Here is a 23,238-nt window from a genome sequence, read left to right on the forward strand (position 1 = left end):
AAAGCAGTGTGAATATTAGTCTTCTCAAACTGCAATTTCAAATTAAGATGCTATTGAAAATTTACAAGCGTATTTCCTTAGCTCAACTTCACTATTTTAACCCTCGGTGGGGGATGGAGAGGAAGGGAGAAGTCACACAGACTCTGAAAAGGCTAATAATTTTACTTCAATTGCTCTTGTCTTTTGGAATTTACTATAACCCACATATACTCTTCTCTGAGGAAAGACACCTACATTGATTTAAATTTGTAACAGTCATGATAAGGAAATATTTTTCACCATTTGGATTCTTCAGGGCCAATAAGGCACTAATTTTGCTACTGGTGGTGGTGAGGGGCAGATATGTAAAAAAAGACCTTTTCTCTGTACCTCTACAGTTCAGTGATATTTTAGGTTCATTAACATAAGCCTATATAAGATCTGAATCATGGGAATTTGAATACATTATGTGAAATTTAGCTTCAGCATTAACAGAATTTTAATCTATTATATTCTTTGAAAATCAATTGTTGACAGAGAGCTAGTCTCAATTACATAAATACTTTAATAACCAGAACATTCTATTTCTTAATTGCCTATTAGAGTTTATATTAGTAATTAAATGCTCCCTGAAAGTTTGGTAGTTGATACTTCAGTAAAATTCCTCTTTTTCTCTATCATTTTAATGTATTTCTTGAGATGCTGCTTCTGAGATTATCACTCTTCTTGTACCACAATGCTTGGGATTCTTCTCTGATGAACCACAGAATTTACCAAAGCCTTTTATGCAGCTCCTGATTGCTAAGCTTCCAAATAGTATTAAACATCAAGCACTGTGAAGTTTCACTGATAGAAATGCACCAAAAGGTAAGCAAATTAATTATTTTTACTATCCTAAGATAACCAAGGACAAAACAATCAGATCTTCCTTTCTGCTTACCCTTGGTATCCAAGCTCTCTATTTTGAATGACTCTCTCAGCACACCCACAAGTGAAGACAAAGTTGTCTCTAAGAGCTGTTGAGAGTAAATCAAAGATATCTTTTCTTCCTAAGACCTCTCTTGAAAAAAATGTAAAATGGTTCTTGTTCTGAGAATGAAGACTGACTAATCACCCAGAGAGAAGCAGTTTTGTTCCCGTGTGTCTGTGAGGATTGGAAAGTGCCAGCAGTGGTCAGGGAGGACGGGACAAGAGGTCTCATGGAGGGGTGCTACTCAGCAACACCCAATCTTGAGAACTCAGAATTGTAATGCCCTGCACTTTGCACTGTGTGCACATTAACTTCTACAGTTACTCCATATAATTGTTGTCTCACAAGACTTAAATTGTACACTAAATATATTAGTTTCCTACTGCTGCTGTAACAAATTACCACAAATTTAGTGTCTTAAAACAACACAAATTTATTCTCTTATAGGTCTGGAGGTCATAAACTGTAAGTCAGTTTCTCTGGGCTAAGGTCAAGGCGTCAGCAGGACTGGTTCCTTCCGTAGGCTCTGAGGGAGAATCTGTTTCCTTGATTTATCAGCTTCTAGTGGCCAACTATATTCCTTGGCTTGTGGCCCCTTCCTTCATCTTTAAAGCACATCACTTCAACTTCTGCTTCTCTCTCTCTCTCTCTCTCCTGTATCCATTTTATAGACCTTTGTGATCACACTGGGCCCACACTGATAATCCAGGATAAGCTCCCCATCTCAAAATCCTTAATTTAATCACATTTACAAAGTCCCTTTTGTCATATAAAGAAACAGTCACAGGTTCCCGGACCAAAGGCATTGGACATACATGGGGACGATTATTCAGCCTACCACCCTAGGCTAGCAGTGTGTGAACTGATGATGAGGCTGTGGAGGTGAGCTGGATTCTCCCATATGTGCAGCTCTAAAGCCTTATCAACCATACATGCATGGTTCTGAGTGTGCAAGGGGCAGACACTGGAACAGGCATTTTCTATCCTCGTAATTCATGGTAAATAAACAATGGGATAAGACGAGCTATGCAGCAAAATACGGCATATTTGAGCTTAAATGAAACTCGGGTCATAGACAGAATATTTTATAATGTAGTACAATTATTGGAAAGTATAGGCCGGAGACAGGATGAAGTTTTAAATAAGTGGTGTTTTAATCACGATGTCCCCTAAAGGAAGAAACTAATCTAAGGAGAAAGATGAGGTGTAGCTCTGATTATTTTAAGGATTAAATAAGATAATTTATGTAACACCCTAAGCATAGTGTCTAACTTAGTAAATGTTCAAAAATGTTAATTATTATGATTTCTTCCAATACTCTGAGATTAAAACTGTTTTCTTTCCCTTAGCTTGCAATGATGAATCCGCATATAATTCTTTCCTTGTCAGATAAGCACTTGCATTACTACCCCCAAAGAGGGTGCTGACAGTGAGCTGAAGGAAATCTCAGAAGACAAGCATCCCCAGCAGACTACCAGCACAATCTTCGACAAGCTTTTCTTTCCTAAATTGACCTCGTTTTCCCGGGTTAAAGTTGAGTATCCGGGCATTAGCTGCTACTTGGAAAAGTGCTGAGTGGCTGATGTGTTTTGTCAGCGTTGTCCAAGGCCAGCCGGAGAATGTCGGCGTGGCTCCTTCCTTTCCACTTGCATTTGGCAAAGACTTACATTGTGATGCTTAGAAAGGTGGAAAGTGATGCAAAGGCATAGTTCTTTCTATGCATGTCATATCATACACCCACTTAAAATGCCGTCTTCCCAATAGTTTGTTGAGCTAGTAGAAACAGCAATGAAAATCATAAAAGGAAACCATCATCTATCTGAAGGGAAGTCTAGTTGTGGCAGGCAAATTTAAGAAACAGTCTATCTGTTCCCTATTCTCCCCCTAACTGACCTGTAAAAGGTTAAATGGTACGTATTCCCCATCTGTAAAAAAGGGGTAGTCATAATTATCAAATAAAAACTGCATAAAAGATATATCTTTATTAACAAACAGTAAATAATGGGTGATTTCCCTTTGGGAGACCTACTTTTGTCCTGACCCGACACAGTTTAAGTTCATCACTGGGCTTGATCAACTTGACTTTCTCCTTCTCCCCTCACCATTTTGAACCCCAAAAAGTCTTTGACCTTAACTATCCACTTTCATTTTTTTAAACCTTGTGACACTTCCCAGCAAAGGCAGGAAGAAGCAACAATCTCTCACTCTCGTTCTTCCAAAATCCTTTTTTCGTCTCTCAGAAGATACCTCTGCTTCCCTATAATCCTGTAGCCTAGTCCTTTGGTGCTCTGGTTTGCCTCCAGGGCATTGTTTCTCACCCTTGGTTTTAATCTGACGTGTTTTGGGGGGTTTATTTATTTATTTATGGCTGCATTGGGTCTTCGTTGCTGTGCGTGGGCTTTCTCTAGTTGCAGCGAGCGGTGGCTACCCTTGGTTGCGTTGCACAGGCTTCTCACTGCAGTGGCTTCTCTTGTTGCAGATCACGGGCTCTAGAGCGCAGGCTCAGTAGTTGTGGCACATGGGTTTAGTTGTTCCGTGGCATGTGGGATCTTCCCGGGCCAGGGCTCAAACCTGTGTCCCCTGCATTGGCAGGCTGATTCTTAACCACTGCGCCACCAGGGAAGCCCAATCGGACGTGTTTTTATGTCAGATAGAATACAGGCAGAATGAGGTGTTTTGTTTTGTTTTGTTTTGTTTTGTTAAACCCCATTGTGAAATGCTCCTAAAATATTTTATAAATAAGACTAAATGTTTTATCCTCTAAATGGAGTTGAGTGAAACATCTAAATATCCACATCTGAATAAGCAAGAATTATAGAGTAGGTCAAAAAAACTAAGATTTGGTCTTCTTACTGAAAATAATGACTCCCTGTTATCTGAACAACTATCACTTGCAGGTGGTCAATACAAATATTCAGACTAAGGCTTAGATGAAAATTGTTAACTACAGAGCTAAGAAAAGGAAGGGGAGAGCAGGTCATAAAATATTAAAGAATTTAAAAAGTGAGGATTAGAACTCCCTCTTTGAGGCTGTCAATTCAGTGGAGGTTTGGGGCAAGGTAAACTGCCTCTCTATGAATTATTATCTTTTCAGAGAGTGATTACCGTATTAAATAGGTTAACCACCAAACCCAAACTCAGATACAGAAGGATGACTCGCAAAGGGGAAAAAATAAATATGTGTAAAAATGAAAAAAAAATATATATATATATGAAAATGTCAAAGTTCAGGGTACAAAGGGGTGGGAGAATTAATAAATAACACAAACACAGAAGGAAAAGGTAAGGGGGACAATATTTATTATGTCAGTTTAAAGACAAAGACCTATTAATATTTCCTGCCCAAGGCTTCAAAATTACTCTCACTCTCCTATAATCTTCTAGCCTCAGACAATAAGATTATATGCATGCCACAACTAAGAAGTCCGAATGCTGCAACTAAAGATCCTGCATGCCACAACTAAAACCTGGCACAGCCTAAACAAATAAATAAATAAATATGTTTTTTAAAAGATCACATGTACACATACAATCATCCAGTGAGACAACTGGGTTACATATACCATTTTCCCATTTCCCCTAGGGCTTCCTAGCACTGCTTGTAATCTAACAGGAACAGAATGTTATGAAGGGGAATGAGTCTGCACAGTCCACTTCAGACTTGATTTCATACAGTATATTTAAAATGCTCTTATAATTTACTTGAATATCTATGTCCACTAGGTAATAAAGAGAATGCTTAATATGTAGAGACTAAAGAACAGAAAGGGAACTAGCACCTCCAGCCGTGACCCCGAGTGGAGTCAACAACCTGCGAGGCAAATCATTAATACTTCCCTGCCCCTGCACGGCCAACTTCACATTGAATAATTTTTCTTTTATGTATATTACAAAACAATGCACATATAAACGTGGTTTCTTAAATACAATGGCTACCATAGCTGTATGAATGTAGCCTAGTATTCAAAGTCAGGCCCCCATACACAGTCCCAATCTTTTTTCCAACCATATCTCTCAGCACTTGCTTATAAAAAGTCTCTACTCCAATCAGACCAGCATACTCCCTGTCCCCATGCACATTCCCATCTCACTTGTCTCAGGTAACCTGGAAAATAAATGGAATGTCATCCTATCTCAAGCTGTTAGAATCAGATATCATAAAACCTTGGCACTGGATGTGGTTTTTTAGGTCATTTGGTCTAATTTTCTAATCTATGATGTTCCCAAAAGTGAGCCAACCTAAACCCGAACACCTATTTTTTCTGCTTTTTCATCCTGAGCTTTATTGTCTTGCAAATTATCTTCAGGAGTAAAGAAATCAAAAGGAACTTGGAGCTTTGTGTTGAAGAATTACTGGTTAACTATGCTAATAGATGGAATTAAGGGGAGTGGGTACATCTACGTTGCAATGAGCACACCTAGTGCCCAGATCTTGGTTTCTAATACTATTCTCCAATAAAAGGAACCAGGGTTCCTTGGAGAAATGGCTGATTCTAAGACTGAATCAGGAACTATACAAGATGAGCCTAGAGCATCTTACAGAAAGTAAGGAAGTGCTAAAAAAAAAAAAAAAAAAGCCATAATGATTGCATATGTCAGAGGGCCACAGGAGCCAATAGCCAAAGCTAGAACAATTTGAGCAACAAAATAAATAAAGTACCATTGGATTTTAACACCCAAAATAAAATTAATATCCATGAGTCCATATTAATACAAATAAGTAATTAAATGAGAATAGACAGATCTCATGATTAAAAGAATTCCCAATAATTTATGTGAATACTCCACCCTCAAAGAAGCATAATTCCCCACTCCTTAAGTGTGGGCTGCACATAGTGACTTCCTTCCAGGGAATACACTATGGAAAGGAGGATACAGAGTGTAACTTTGTAGTACAGAAACCTGACAAACACTACCTCGGCCAGGTGATGAGGGCTGTAAGCAACAGCGGTAAGTCATGTTGATAGTTTATACCCTTCATATGATGTGATGAAAACGGCACCTTACCTCTGTGGTCTTCCTCCCCAAAACACGTAACCCCCGTCTAATCATGAGGAAAACATCAAGGACTGATCCCAATTGAGGTACTTTCTACAAAATACCTCACCACTACTCCTCAAAACTGTCAAGATCATCAGAAACGAAGAAAAAGAAAGTCTGAGAAGCTGTCACAGCCAAGAGGAGTCTAAGGAGGAGACATGACTAAATGTAATATTCTATCCTGGATGGGATCCTGGAACAGCAGAAGGATATTATGAAAATTCTAAGGAAATCTGAATAACGTATGGACCTTTGTTAATAATAATCTATCAATATGCATTCATTAATTGTGACAAATGTACCAAATTAATGTAAGATGCTAATAACAGGGGACACTACGTGCTGGGTACATGGCAATTCTGTACTATCTTTGCAATTTTTCTATAAATCTAAATCATTCTCAAAACTTTATTTAAAAAATATAGCAGAGGTAGTGAGGAGTTTGGAGGGTTGAGTGGGCAGTGGGATGGAAAAGAAAAAGAGGATGGAAGTATGGGGCCATCAGGGAGGGGCCTGAATCTAGTTGGAAAACATAGGGGTCCCACTTGCAGAGTAACGTGGGTTCATCTGGGATCCTTCTATAAGTGATTCTTGCACTCCTCCCCATTCCACTCCCAGCCTACTTACATCTTGGTCCCGGTCTCACTCCCAAGAGGACACTACTCATAAACAGGCTACCTTGTGGTTTTAAGGAAAGACAGAGCAAGGGGAAAGTGTTAAGAAGCAGCAGAAATATACTGAAAGCTCTCCCTTCCTTCCTTCCTTCCTTCCTTCTTTCCTTCCTTCCTTCCTTCCTCCCTTCCTCCCTTCCTCCCTCCCTCCCTTCCTTCCTTCCTTCCTTCATCTTGTCTCCTTCTTGTCTTCTCTTGGGGCAGGATAAGGTAAAATTATCACTCTGAATATTGCAGACGTGAATTAGTCAGAGTTTAATCAGGTAAGTAAGCCAACAGGAGTATTTGAAGCAGAGGAAATGGGTAACACAAGTGACAGAAGAGCTGAAATGTGAACTGGAGACAGTGAGGCCACCCAAGATAAGCAAAAGCAGGAAGCCCTGCATGACCACCCCTAACCCTAGAAGGCCAAGGGAGGGAGGCAGTTACTGGAGTCTGGGGACTGGGGCTACCTCGCAGAAGCTAGCGTCACAGCTGACAAGACTTGCTGCCCGAGGCAGAGGGAAGACAGAAATAGGGTGGCTTCTTCCTTCCTCTTGCCCTTCAGTCTCCCACTATCACTCAGAAGCCAGAGGAGCGCAGCCTGCACAAGTCTGCCAAGCAGAGAAAGGATGGAGACCAATCTGAGGCCATCAGCTCTACACAATAAGCTACCTCTTTAGAGAGGCTATTTCTACTTTCTAAAACAGTTTCTACTATTTCTAGTTTGATGCACAATTAGATCTGGGCAAAACCAGCAGATTGTTGAGGTTTTTTTACTTGGAATTTAAAAAACCTTTGTTATAAGCACCTATTGTGCTAAACATGGATGATCATTCCCATTTCATAACTAGAAGGTTGAAATAGAGCTGTTTTATGAGACCTGAAAGAAGGTCAGTCACAGGGCTGGGGGAAAGACAGGATCTGTTTCATTTGCAACACCATTTTCTGTTGCTTCACCTTTTCTCCCTTTTAATTATGCACAGAGTTGAAACTAAAACTGGGAGCCTAGTGCCTCGTCCAATAAAATTATTCTTCTGCCAAACTTAGCTTTGGAAAAGAGTGGTTTGATTGTTTCCTTTAAAGCCAGGATTTGCTCTAAATGAAAGTGCACACATTCTAAAACAAACAAACAAACAAAAATTACAAACAGAGGAGCCAATACTTTGTAGTTTCTGCTAATGTTCAGTCACTTTGGAGGCAGGCAGCCAAGACTCAGATGGGAAGATGCCACCAATAAGCAGGTGGAAAGGAAGGAAAGAAAGGAAGAAAGGAAGGAAGGAAGGAAGGAAGGGAAAAGAAAAGAAAAAGAAAGGAAAGAAAGAAAGAAAAGAAAAGAAAAAGAAAGGAAAGAAAGAAAGAAAGAAAGAAAGAAAGAAAGAAAGAAAGAAAGAAAGAAAGAAAGAAAAAGAAAGAAAGAAAAACATTTAGCAAATTTTGAGAATATGTCTTGTCTTTCTAGGAGTCTTGTAGCAACTTAAAGGGTACTTCTATTACCAAGAGTACCCTAGAAATTGAGCGGACCCCAGGGATTGCCACAGCCTTTCGTTCTACATCTTGTGTTACTGGATCAACTGGGTTCTGGCTGTCTCAGTGATACTCTGCGAATCCAGGAGTTTTGGAAACTCTTTAATTTGGGGTTGCAACTGCTCTTGTCTGCAGCCACACTGAAAGTTTCACACAGGAGCCTTCTCTACTCTCCTTGGGATCATGCGGAGCTGGACAAAGGGGAATTTGATTGTTCCAAGCATACAGGGACACTGTAAATCACAGTGCAGATTTGAAAGGCTATTAGATTCCTGGGGTGCTAAACCAGCGGGTGAGGAGTAACAGTGGTGGTGGTGGTAGAAACATAACCCCTGGGAAGACAGCATGTCTTACACTTCCAAGGGTTTCTTCCTGTGGTGGTAAATATCTATGTCTGAAAGAACTTAAAATGAAATTAACAGCAGTATTGCAACCCAAACCATAATACTGATCTAATATAACTCGAGCTCTACTACCTCAGATTTAGTCTTCTCAAAACACTGTACTCAGAGCATAAGGTTTAGGGAGAAAATTATGATGAAAACTTAATAAGGAGGTATTAATAAGCTTTATGCCTCTCAAGACAGTTTTCAGTTTAATTTCAGAATCACTAAACACCAATGCAAGTTCTGTAAGACTTGAGCTCCAGAGATGCAAACAGCAATCCTGCTGAGTACAAGCATTCATTCAAATTAAATTGGCGTAAAGCATACAGATTTTCCATCTTATTATGTACAGATGTGGATTAATTTTATTTCATCTAGGCAAAGTTAATTGATTACGTTTATCAATGTTACCATTATTGTTTTTTATGAAATTTATCCAACTGCATATCAATCACTTTAACAAGCAGTTTATTTTGTAAATTAAACTTAAACCAAAAGTAAAGTTGCCTTTGAACTTAAAATAAAAGCTTTACTAATAAAAGTCTTTTGAAGTGATATAAAAATCACTGCTTCATTATCTTTTTTTCCTGGGGTACTTCCTAAAATGAATAACAGCCTCATTTGCATTTGCAAACAGGAAACTCTGCAAGCTTCACCAAGAGTAAAGCTTAGTTAGGTCAGTTGCTTACAAATATTTTAGAACAAGCATTACTTCAGCATTTCAATATTGGCTAAAACAGCTTTAATATTCAAGACAGGATGTAAGATGCTTAGCTGATCCAAATGCCAGTCTATGGATTTGAAAGACTAAAGATCACATCACTAGAAGGTTGACAGAAGTGACACTTTGCAAAGTGCCAATGATTTATGCCAATGTCTTGCTTGATGATACTGTTATAGACAGCACTGTCATTAAAAAGTCCCTGCTGACTTCCTTCTACATTTATGGTGCACAAATTATAGGTGAGCCCAAAGATCGAACCCTCCCTGCCTTTTAGATTTCAATGACCATGTATTTCTCATTTAGGTTAGTTATTGCATATAACCTCTGTTCTATCTGCTTCTTTATTTCATCTATAAACACTCAATGAGAAGGAAAGGATTTTTATTTATCCTGCTAAGAAATGTGAAAGTTATACACACACTCCCTTCATCTCTCACAACCATAAACTGGAAGGAATATTTTTCAAGTATCAAAAGTCTTTCACAATTTTCTCTTATTATGGAAAAAGACACCAAACAGTTTTTGAAGAGCATATTCGGAAGCAAAGCTCTGGAGTAAACTGTCAGGATTACTATGGCTTGACCTTTAGCAATGTGTATGATATTCCATCACTGCATGGTGACTTGGGCATTTCCAAAACAGCTCTTAAAACAGCAAAGAGCAGACGAGATTATTTTCTTAAGTACTTAATTTAAATATTTTCTGCTAAACTTCTGCTTCAAATACATAAATATTTATTGGGTAAATAGGAGTGAGTTTTTAGAAATACTCTGAAGGCAATTTTTAAGTGGCATTGTTCTAAAATCCTATTTATAGAGACCAGTCATTTTATCTAGTACTTGGAAAAACACACTCCAAATTTTATTAACTAATCTCAATTTACTGAAGTGAAGTCAAGATTAAAGGATTTCTTTTTGACAACGATTATAATAGATCTACAGCTTTTTTTCTGAAAAATCTCAGACAAGCCCAGAAACATTTATATGTGGTTAATTTGCTTGAAATGACTGCTTTAAGTTTCTTTATATCTTTACCTCACAAGAAAATAGATGACTTTGAAAATACAGTGTGAAAAGAGACTGGCCCAAAAGATTTAATTGCAACTCTATTAGTTAGAGTTTATAGTGTTGGTAGTGTTCTTTCCTTAGTACGCTATTAAATATAGACTTATACTAAATAGAGTTCATAAAGTACTTTAAAGGCCAAATTTTTCTAAATGAAAACCATCAAAGATGAAATTTATTTGAAAACTAAAATTTTTAAAACAAGAACTACCTTTTGATTTTTTGGAAAAAGGAGATGGGATAGAAAGCTCAATCTAAAGTAACCACATCACAATATTAAATCAAGATGTGCTTTTCAGAAAACCAACCACACTGAGAATTAAAATACACATTGCTTTCTGTTTTGCTGGAGGCCTCAGAGGCTGACAGCAAGGAAACAAAGGAAACAAAGCTTCAGCCAAAGGGACTGGAATTTAAGGACAGCTCTAACCCCAATTGTTACCAGTGCTCAGTGGAAAGCTGAGACACCTGTCTAAGCTGGGTCATTGGCTATAAATATCAGAGGTAGGGCAGGTAGACCAGCATATTGTAGGGACGATGGAAGTGGGGACAAATGTCAAATGGCTGCTCCAAAATAAGTGTTATAAAAATGTTTAACTTTTAATTATTGCAGACATGTGAATTACAAATATAATGTACAAATAGTGCATTAATATATCCTCCTTATTAAAAAATTAAACATAACAGATAAAGCTAAGACTTACTTCAACCCTCTGGATTCTCCAGACCTCTTTTTAAGTCTATTTACATATTAGAAGTGACCTAAATGCCAAACAACATAGGAGGATGGCTAAACAGACTATGGTATATACATACCAGGAAGTACTATGCAACTTTAGAATGAGATAGTTTTTTTGTTTCGTTTTTTTGGGATTTTTTGGCCATGCCGCGTGGCTTGCAGGATCTTAGTTCCCGCCACCAGGGACTGAACCCAGGCCACTGCAGTGAAAGCACCAAGTCCTAACCACTAGACCACCAGGGAATTCCCAACATAGATTTTTTTCTGTACTAACATGGAAAGATCTCTAAGACATACTGCTGAGTCAAAAAACAAATTACAGAATGATGTATACTTTATGATATTATTTGTGTAAAATAAGTCATTTATGTGAAACAATAATAACACTCATTGTTGGGGAATCTTCTTGTGGATCCCAACACCTACGATTGCCCCCATCTTTGGCACATAATCATGGACCATCTTGTGACTTGTTTTCTAGTGTCTTACACTATTAGTTAATGTTTCATTTGAGTATACTTGGAAAAACCCCCCACAGCATCAAGTACGCCCAAGAATAAGCACTCAGTGAATACTATTTAGACATATACCTTTATGCCTAATAAAACTGGAGATAAAGGGTGACAGCTATAATTCTTGTAAGTTTATTTTAACAGGCTTAGAATAATGTGAGATTCAGTGTTAACTGTTAATTCACCTTTTTAAATTATTATTTTTTCACCTTCTTTTAATAAGAGAAAATCAATTTTTTTATTTGTTTGTTTTACAACCTTCAGAGTTTTCATGAATAAGAAAGGCTGCTGGTCCATTTCCCACTTACTGATAATTAGTAACAATTTACAGTACTTAGTAAAAACTATTTTAGTGTCTTTTGCTTATTTTATTCTCTGTGTTGCATATTCACTATGTGTCCTGGGAGAAAAGAGGGCCAGTTTAAAAAATTCTCAGGGGGCTTCCCTGGTGGCGCAGTGGTTGAGAATCTGCCTGCCAATGCAGGGGACACGGGTTCGAGCCCTGGTCTGGGAAGATCCCACATGCCGCGGAGCAACTAGGCCCGTGAGCCACAATTACTGAGCCTGCGCATCTGGAACCTGTGCTCCGCAACAAGAGAGGCCGCGATAGTGAGAGGCCCGAGCACCACGATGAAGAGTGGCCCCCACTTGCCGCAACTAGAGGAAGCCCTCACACAGAAACGAAGACCCAACACAGCCATAAATAAATTTAAAAAAAAAAAATACAAATGAGAGCAACTAATATATATATATAAAAAAAAAAAATTCTCGGACTGTTAATTTGTACCTCCTTATAAGTATTTGTCTATAGTTTAAAAGAAAACACACCCTTTACTTTGTCTTAGTTAAAGTATAATTTCACTGTGTCTATTAGGAAATGGCACCTGATCAAAGACAGAAACTGAATTAAATCATGGGGTGAGGTTTTTGCCTTAAAAAAAACTTACTACTTCTTCAAAACACCTCAGCTTTTTCCCTGTTACTGTAACAATCCAAACTTGTAATTATTCTTCTAACCTAAAGGAAAATAAGAGAATGATGTGCTTTGCATCTAAAGTCTATAAAGCCTACAATCAATATGTTTCACACTGTAGTAACTGCAGATAATCTGAAAACATGCAATGAAATGATTCACTTTAATCCAAAAGCATCATGAAAGGTTACCTTGTGTAAATTACCAAATTTTAGTTCTGTTGGATCAGAACTTAATGGATCATCTGCAAACAAATCTCCTCGAGTTTATATTTTCTCTGCCTTTCACATTGTATTACTTCACACGGAATAAAATCAAACCTTCTTAGTCTTAATCGGCCTCTATCTAACTTCGCTGCTGTAACTCCAGCCATTCCCTCAAACATACCACATGCTCCTGCATACTACATTTCTCACTTTCTGGGGCGCTTTTCCAAAAACAATGGGTCTTAGCACGTGTTATTCCTTCTACCCAGAGTGCCTTACCTATTGTTTTTTGCAAATTCCCATGGATCCTTTCAGATCTAGCTTTGATGATACTACCACATGGAAACCTTCCCTATCACCACCAGGCAAGGAATGTTATTACATGCTTTGCACTTTTCTCCTCAGTAGGATTTATCTTACCATATTGTGTTTATCTGATTATTAGATTGATGGCAGGGACTGTGTCTTCTTCATATTTGTATTTCCAGAAACTAATCACAACACCTATCTCAAATAGGTGCTCACTAAATGTTTATGGAATTATTAAGTTTGTTTTCATTTCTTTTCAGTGTAACCGTCCCAGATCCCTCAGCATATATCATTTGATGGCTACAGACAGAAGGGTGTAGAATGACCCTGCAAGCCAACCGGGCCTAAATGGACACTAATGGGAAGTCTGTCTTGGCCAGGGAGCAGGAAGTTCACAAAAATAATTTGTTTCTTTCAAAATGCAACATTTCTCCACAACACAAAGGTCCTCAGTTAGTTGATAGCCTTAAAGACAAAAGTTCTTTATTCCACATTACATAATTGGCATTGAAAGAAGATGACCTTAGAATCTTAACCTAAAAAATGTAAGTTTTGCTTTGTTTGAAAAGAAAATAATGGAGAAAACTAAGCTGAGGAAGGGAACCAAGAAAAAGAATCTCAAGTTAACTGGGAATTAAACAATTTCAACTTTTCAGACTGCCTGATAACAAACAAAATGCAACAGAACTAGCAGAAAGAGCTCCCCCCTTTTTTCTCTTATGTAGTCCACTCTTAATAAGAATATAAATAAGTTGTCTTCTACACTGGTTCAAATGGAACCTTTCAGTAGCTTGGGTACAGAGAGCTAAGAGTTCACTGCCTGCTTTATCCCCACGTATCACCTACAGGCTCAGATGCTTTTGTTTACAAGTACAGTAACTCCCCAACATACGAACGAGTTCTGTTCCGTGAGCACGTTCATAAGTCCAATTTGTTCATAAGTCCAACAAAGTTAGCCTAGGTACCCAACGAACACAATCAGCTATATAGTACTGTACTGTAATAGGTTTATAATACTTCTCACACAAATAATACATAAAAAACAAACCAACACAAAAAATAAAGGAAACATTTTTAATCTTACAGTACAGTACCTTGAAAAGTACAGCAGTGCAGTACAACAGCTGGCATACAGGGGCTGGCATCGAGTGAACAGGCAAAAAGGGTTAGTTACCGACTGGAGGAGGGAGAGGAGGTGGGAGATGGTAGAGCTGAAGGATCGTCAGCAATAGGAGACGGAGGGCAAGATGCAATTTCACTCACGCCTGACATTAATGACACAGGTTCTGTTTCCTTGTGGGATTCAATTCTATCTACCTTCTCGAAAAAACGATCCAGTGATGTCTGGGTAGTAGCTCTTTTTTTCTCGTCATAGATGACATTGTAGCACAGGATTGCATCCTGAACAGCTGCTGCAACCTTCGTGTACCGTTCTACGTTCGGGTCCTATGCCTCAAAAACTAACAGTGCCTCCTCAAATAAAGAAAATCCCCTTGCCGTTTCCTGCATTGTGAATCTCTTCAGTTCTTCAGTTACTTCTTCCTCTTGTCTCTCTTCGTCCTTTCTTGGCGCTTGGCACTTCTTAGCAGTACCAGTTACATCACCGCTGCTTTTACACTTGCTTCCAGACATCCAGGGCTTGAAATAAAGATACTGTACTACTGTACTCTATACAGTACTGTACAGTAAAATACACAAAAGCACAACCACTTGTAGAGGATGCACACACGTGACAACGTACGCCAGACATGTGAACTGACTTACGTGATTGGACTTTGAAAGTTCACAACTTGAAGGTTCGTACATAGGGGACTTACCGTATGCTCAAAGATCTTCAGGAACACTGGGGAAATCTGCTTTAACCTGTTAGCAGGTGTTTAAGGAGCACTTCTGGAAAAAGCACTTCATTAATTTACAGAAAGGAGGTTAGCAGCAGGATCATGATCAAGTTAATTTACCATAAAACTAATGAAGCTTAAGCTTCCAGCAATATGTTTATGATGTCATATGTTTTTGTAAAATTTGCAAAAATAAGATACGTATCTTCAGTAAGGTAACAACCACTGTCTCTTTCCACTCTGACTTTCCTCCCATCACACTTGCTGTCGAATGGAGGTGTCTTAGAGTGGCCACAAACATTGAGATGCAAGCGGAAGTTAAGTTGGTGATACATTTAGTGTGGGCTTAGTGAGATATTTCTGTAATTGTAGTCACTTCCTTGTATAAAGTAAGTTATTACCAGCTGTTCCCAACATAAGAATGACTTTCAAGAATCCATCTATCAACCATTGTGCAAACTAACCCAATGTCAGGATATGAAGGTGCTGGGCCAGATGTTGTTTCCCTATATCTTTGAATAGTATGATGGAGGATACTATTCCCTGTTCCCCGGTTATGCTTGCATTATGTCCTCTGTGCCTTTGCTCTTGTTATTTCTTCCACCCACCCTTGCCTTCCTACTCCCTCCAATGAAAATCCTACATAAGATCTGATCAAATGCCAACTCCCCAATGAAGCCTTCCCAAGTATAGAATAAATCTCTCCATCTGTTTTCCATTCTATTGCTTTTATTTACGTCTCTATTTAAAAACTAACAAACACTAAGTTATAATTTAGTTATTTGTGAACATGACTATCTCTTCCACTAGACTGTAAATTCTTGGAGGCCAGAAAATGTCTTATGCAACTTTGTACTTGCCACGGTGCCGACCATGGTGTCAAACAATGGTGCCTAGAAAATGCTGATGTGAACTTAAATTTCTAAGTTGGTCTGGTCTTTTGTTAACATGAAGCTGAACATATTTATTTGCCTCATGCACTATTTCTGCTATTAGAACAAGCCTCCCCCACAAAGATATAGAGATTGAGACACACATAATACATACATGTCATTGATGTGTAAACAATTAAAAATCTAGTAATCTAAGTCCTAGTGGCTTCATAAAATGAAGCTCTAAGTAGTAAATTAATCTTTGCAAGACTAAGGGCTTAAAAGAAGACAGAAAAGACCACTGAAGGTCACAATTTGCATATTGATCTAACTGTATGCTTATTCTCTTACAAACACATAATTAACTTTGCTTTTATTGAATTTTGGTTCTAAACCAATTTTATTAGTCATAGTTTCACTGGTAATTTCAGTGAAATGTGAGAGACAGGTGTTAGTTAAGAAGACAGCATGGATACTAATCTATCTGGATAACAGATTTAATACATACTGAATGTATTGCTTTGTAGGCACTGGATTTGATAGATAGCTGTGCTCCATTCTTATAATATTTCTTGGGGCATGAAGTATTTCACAGTTAAGACTAAATATAGTCTAAAGGTTATCATACAGAGGAGATATACAAATAAGCCATAATTAGAAGCACCAATTATCTGGTGTGCAAGCAGGAGAATTAATTGCAGTAATATAATCTCTCCCTAAGTACTGGAGTTTTTTAAAATGTTTTTCCTGTAATTAATGATAGTAGTAGAAAGTGCACTGATTTGGGAATCAGAAGACCTAAGCTGAGTCCTGGCTGTGCCATTTATTAGTTGCATGACTATGAGCAAGGTGGTTTAACTCAATAGCTCTCAGTTTTCTTATGTATGAAATGGGAATAATGACATTCAAATACTAACACTTGTTCTGCCTACCTTATAGGTCTGTTTTGAGTAGTCATTGGAACTCATTCACTGATTCATCAGCATGTATTTAGTACTTATGCCAGCTAATGGATATTAAAGAGATTTGTAAACTTCAAAGCCCTATAGAAATAAAGGGGATTATTTGAGAAAATATTTTATTTGGGTACTTAACATTAGAGTAAGAAAGATAAGAGTGCAACTTTTGAGATATCTTACAGAAGAGAAAAATGACTGTCATTTTAATTGGTACAAAGCCCAGCCTCCACTGCTTAAGCAAAAGACAAACATTTCAGCATTTTCTCCCTAACCTAACACCAATGCTGAACTAATTCCACATATGTAGGAAATTCTAAGTGTGTGATAGTATGTGTATGTATGTGTGTATATACAAGCATATATGTGTATACACCACACACACACACACACACACACATACACACACACAAATATCCAATGTCATACTCCAAAGCCTCAGGACTTGCACAAGGTTGAATTCTAAGGCACCTGCTGTCATGGAATTAAATCTGTACAAGGATGGCTCCAGTGGGAGAGGAAAGGTCAGAGTCACATCCAGGATGCCCTGGGAAGTCCAGGACATCAGCTAAGTCCAGGACATATTTATATGGCTTACTCATCTGTACAGTCAGCCTTAACTGCTAGAGAGAAAAACAAACAGAAGAAAAAATAGTCCCTAGCCATGAACTGCCCACAGTGGAGCTGAAAATCAGAAAAGACATAAGAAAAAAATCTTCGTAAAACATTCACAGAACCGCCCAAGTACAGATGAATACCGTATTGTGCAGCTTTTTTCTTTTTCTTCAGTATCTCACTTGGGCCCCATCAGAATAGTCCTGAAAATCTACTTTTCTGGGGGGGAAGGGGGCTTTACAATATGCCAGTCACTAAACTGAATGCTTTATTTGGAGAAACACACTCTTGGATCTTAAATAAGCTTCCCAAACAAGGTCATAAATCTAGTAAGTAACATAGCAGGTTTCAAACCAAAGTCTGATTCCAATGCTCTTAACCATTACACCATATGGTCATAACACTGGAAACTGTAATAATGTTATTGGGTATATTTTTTGAGAATTCTGAGTAATTGTTAAGAAAATGATATTTAGATTACTTCTATGCCCTACCCATAATACATGAAAACCACTGCAGTAGGTAGAGTGCAAAGGGATTAGACAGTGAAGATGGATCTGAACAGAATCCAAGCGACACTGAGCTTAAGGATGTCAAGAGGTTAAGCTGGTGATAGTTGCCCAAGACCCCCATCTGCTCTTGGAGAGAACCAAGTGAGAGTGCAGGGAAGAACGCTGGGCAGGCTGATGTGGCAAGGAAGAGAAGGCTTAGTGATCACCATACACTACTTAATCTAGAGCAGACCCAAACTCCAAGAGTGCCCCAAACCAACTGACATTCTTAGGGTCAAAGGATTTCCCTCTTTTCTAAACAAAATATGCCTCCATGCCTTTGCATATGCTGTTTCCTCTCCCTGCAACACTCTTCCCCACATATCCCTGGCAAAATATATATGTCAAGACTCAGCTCAAATGTCAAATTGTCAAATGTCAGGTTCATGACACTGCGTTCCCTGACTTTCCCAGGCAAACAGAATTACTGGTAATTAGCACCTCCATTATAGAGCTTACTCTGTGTGTGTGCGTGTGTCTGTGTGTGTGTGCGTGTGCCACCATTTTGATTAGCTAAATTCACTTACGAATTGCTTGGTCTATGCAATAGTCAGCGTTACACAAGAGTGCAGGTTGTGCAAACTATTCTTACAGTAAAGTAAGTAACCATTCTTAAAGTCAGGCTATCTAAAAAGTGTGAAATTATGTGCACATTTATAAAGTAAAGACATCACTACTGCAAGCAAACTACATCTTTACTTGAAAGGATGGTGTGTTCTGCCCCTCACACTAGGCCAGGGGAAATGTTTGTTCTAATCATTTTCAAGAGGTATTCTAGGAAAACTTGTACATATTTGAGTCCCCAGAGGGTTATCTCATTTACCTTAAGACTGAACTACCTGTGAATATGAAACAACGTGGAGAGGCTACATGGTGAAGTAGAAAACCACTAGCCTAGCAATCAGGAAACCTGGATTATAGTCCTCATTCTGCAGGCTTGCAAGTCACTGAAACTTGGGCCTCAGCATTCTTTCTCTAAAATAAGGGAGTTAGTTAGACCAGATATTTTCTCAGGTCCTTTTCTGCTTGACACTATAAGATTCTATTACAAAATGAGGGACTAGAATTCAAGGAGAAGTACAAACTCAGATGTAGGCTTTGTATGCAAGTATGACAATGCAGGGAACCCATCCATGGGCCTATCCCAGGACACAGTGGAAGCACAGCAAAGGGTGAGCAAACTGGGCCCTCCTCTTCTACCTTTACCCTTAAAAGTTACCTTATTGAGTTGAAACTTGCTTGAGCCTTTGCTTCTTTGTCTTTTCCTAATTGTCTCCAATCAAACCATTCTTGACTTTTTTCTGGATCATAAGTTCATCATAAAATGACAAATTATACAGGAATTTTGCATTATTATTATTCCTAGACTTGACAGAGAACAGTGTGTGCCTGAAAGACTTATAAACCGTTTCCCCATTGCATGTGTGTGTGTGTGTGTGTGTGTATGTGTATCTTAAATTTAATGCTGTTCTCTTCAGATAGATACACACACACACATATATATTCATAAAACCACAACCTGCATTATTTAAATCAATATATGTTGATGACTATTTTATAATCTGAGCTCTATGAACATGCTTATTATTCATATTTCATCATTTCATGCTTCAGATAAAGATATAATGCTTTTCCAAACTATTCAACTTTGCTATGGAACAAATATCTTTATTAAATGAATATTGGTCAATGATAAAGTACTAACTATAGGGTTTGACTCTTTTAAAGTTACTAATCTATCTCTAGTCAAAATGTTTTAGAAATCCAAAGTTCATAGTCTTCATAAGCCTTCACAGCTTAATTCACAGAGAAGTATTTATATTATATATAAATGTCATGATACCTGGGACTTGCTTTAGCATATTTCACCACCACTCTTCCCAAACAGTAGGCCAAAACAAGACTGGCCAAATGTTATAATTTAGTGACGTTGAATGAAGGGTACATAGGGATCCACTATATTATTCTCTCTACCTTTGTTAACATTTGAAGTTTTCCGTGATAAAAGGGTTGTTTTTAATGTAACACCTCTACACAGCGCCTGACACATTAAAAATTCTTAACAAATATATGCTGAATTAAGTGCATTAATAAGTGGAAACGCTTTCAAGTCCCAATGTAAGTTACAGTAACCATTGAAAAATTATATTATCTTCCTGGGGCCCTTTAGTGTTTTTTCCTCTTATATAATTCGTCAACGTTATTGCCTTCTTTTACCTAGAGATCCCATCAAAGGGTGAAAGGTGGTTTGTATATCAACAATTAACATTTACAGAGTGTCCACTGTGTAAACACACAGTGCTCTACTGGGCTCTTCGTAATATGTAAGACAACAGCAGAGAGTTGTTATCTACCTTTAAGAAACATCTGGTGAAAAACAAGGGTTGTTTGCATACATAGAAAATATATTTCATTACATTTGTGTTTATTATCACACATTCTAATTCTACTACACTTGTTATCACTTGCTTCCTATATTAATCCAAGTGAGCCAGCTGCCACTATATGCAAAACCAAACCACTGAACTATGTATCAACTTTTAGAACTAAATACTACTTTTGAAATGATCTGTCACTCACGATTATGATTTTTCACCATATTCATAATGTATTCCTTGCACTAATATGGCCATTCAATTTTCCCTGACTACTTAGTAATACATAAATACCTATATCAGTTATAAGATGAATCGAGTTTGGAGACCTGATGTACAGCATGACGACTATAGTTAATAGTAATGTATTATATACTTGAAATTTGCTAAGAGAGTAGATCTCAAGTCTTCTCATCACAAAAAAAAAAAAAGGTGACTATAGGAGTAATATATGTTAATTAGTTTGATTATGGTAATCATTTCACAGTGTATACATATACCAAAACATAATGCTGTATACCTTAAATATGTACAATTTTTATTTATCAAAAATAAAATTTTAAAAATCTATCTAAGGCAGTCTTTTAAGAGTTTTACTTCTTGTCACCATGCACAGATTAAAAAGGAGGTTTGTCCCAAAAAGGAAAATCATTCTTTCCTAAAAGAGTAATAAAGAGGCCTTACTCCAAATTTAAATTTGGTGAGAGTTTCATCAGGTAGAATCTAAATTGCTTTAGGCTTTAGTGGGTAGAGTGCGTGTGAACAAAACACTTTAACTGTCTATAGTAGAATACGAGATCAGTATTTCTTTCTTCACTTTTGCCATGCTTTTTGAACATTAAAAAGTTCTTTTGATTTAAGAGACATAACAATTAGATGTAACACATTAACCATAAATGGATCCTAGTCTGAAAAAACACTATTGGCATTTGGAGGACAAATGGAGAAATTAGAATATGGATAGGTTATTAAATAATATTTGGATTTTATTGTTAATTTTCTTAGGTGCAACAACGGTATTGTGGATAGGTAGAAAAATTTCCTTACTTTTAGAAAGTGTTTGCTGAATTTATTTAGGGTTGAACTAAATACTTCATGATATCTGAAACTTTATTTGAATTGGTAAATAGATATACGTGAGAAGGCAAAATATTAACAATTAATGAATCTAGGTAGAAGGTATACATTCCTGTATGTTTTTAAATTTTTGAAAATAAAAACTTAAAGAGAAGCTCTTTTTTGTACTTTACTTAGACATGCTAAAAGGGTGACCTAGGAGCATAATGTATGAGGACTGATGTACCCTTTTGACCTAGAAGTGTACTTTTAAAACCAGGTTACTTACTGACCAAGGGTTCCATAGCTGGGGAATACATAATGAGAAATCAAGCCCATCACAAAGGTATCAGTGATGGTTATCATCACTTCAGCAAATTGCCATACCCTCAGTACACAGTGCCCTCAGCCACCATCCAGATCAATATGGCTATCAATGACGGATGGCCAAAACATCCCCATCCACTCAGGTCATTCTTAGTTCACATGGTCCAAAAGGATTTAGGAGTCTTGTGTCACTAGACTGTCTTTAGAAAACAACCTAGCCATTAAAGGCGGAAGCGGAGTAATGTTGTATGTCAGACAGCACACTGTTGACAGTTTAAATATACTTAGAAAGCTTAAAATGTGTTGATTTTCTGTGTGCTACAACTGCATTTTTACTGGCGGAGAATGTATCATTAAAACGTAAATGCATGTTGAAAGCAAAGCTATAAAAAGACTTTCTGTCACAAACCATTTCTAGACACACCACAGCTAGGAAGAAAAAGTAATATTGTTCAGCATTGATTTGATCAAAATTGTAATTCCTTTGGAAAGGAGAAGGAACTTTTGGTCCAAATATAATTTTTTAATGTGGTTTATACTTCACAGAATCTGATTTGGAATCCATTTAGTTTGGAGACAGCACATCAACAGGTCACCTACCTCAAAAGAACCTTTGCAGTAACCTTTGGAGTAACATGAGGACAGCAACAGTTTTCTAGTCGCCGAAATATTAACATCCCTTTACTAAATAATCTAATATTTTCCCTGTTAATCACTCAGCGCATTCCTTGAGTTACTAAGGTAAGATATCACCGCTTCTGCCCCAAAAGGCATAAATGCTCAAGCAACACAAGAAAATATTGATGAGGCCCTACGTTTACTACAAATAAATATCTCTTCCCTATTTCAGTCTTTAAATAAAGCTTACTCACAAGTAATTAGGATCTAGGTAAAAATAGTTCTATGAATAGTCACTAAATTAGTTATGGATGCATAGGGAAGTCCCTTTAACTAATTTCAAGCAAGACCTTGAAATACATCTAGCCATTTATGTTTATAACATACAAATACAGATTTATTACTATCATGGGGCAAATTACTTCATACACAAGCACTACTGACTTTGTTATCTGAGGGCCGGACTTGGCCCAAAGTTTATTGACTCACAATATTTTCCTTCATGGCAGGATTTCCATGAACAGTTGCTTTAAACTGAAAAGCAGACCCAGAGTTGTTGAGAGAGGCAGAAGGAAGAGGATTCAGCATTGGTGGTCACGCAGTCACTGAATCCAATGGCCTAGTTCTGGTCAAAGAAAAGCCACAAATACTCCATTTAGAAAGAGAACTTAAATATTTTTTAGAAAGAGAGAAAAATAATTTCTTTAGGGAGAAACTGCCTTCAGGCAAATCTCAAAAATAAATGGTAACATTTACATAGTAGTTGCTATAATGCTTCCTCACTGACAAGAGAGAATTCAAAAAGAAAAGAATCTTGGCCTCTAGAAAAAGCAATGGGAAACCTCTGGCCCTTAGTTTAATTTCTTCTAGCTAAACCATGAAAAGTTTTCTAAAACCAAGTGTCTTTTGAGCCTCCCTTCTCTACCTTTAAGAGCAACAAATACAGCTGTG

General features: G+C 37.6%; 1 protein-coding gene across 2 annotated transcripts in view; it reads right to left on the reverse strand.

Annotated features, from left to right (window-relative positions):
* SKAP2 (src kinase associated phosphoprotein 2) overlaps nucleotides 1-22,806 on the reverse strand; it is a 253,461-nt gene extending 230,655 nt beyond the window's left edge. For both annotated transcript variants that reach the window (XM_082398007.1, XM_082398006.1), the window contains exon 1: nucleotides 22,777-22,806. In XM_082398007.1, the coding sequence (XP_082254133.1) occupies nucleotides 22,777-22,791 (15 nt within the window). In that variant the 5' untranslated portion in view covers nucleotides 22,792-22,806. The remainder of the gene's footprint in view (nucleotides 1-22,776) is intronic.
* Between the last annotated feature and the right edge of the window lie 432 nt (nucleotides 22,807-23,238).

This window comes from Balaenoptera borealis (genome assembly GCF_965194805.1).
Source record: "Balaenoptera borealis genome assembly, chromosome: 7".
Lineage (NCBI taxonomy): Eukaryota > Metazoa > Chordata > Mammalia > Artiodactyla > Balaenopteridae > Balaenoptera > Balaenoptera borealis.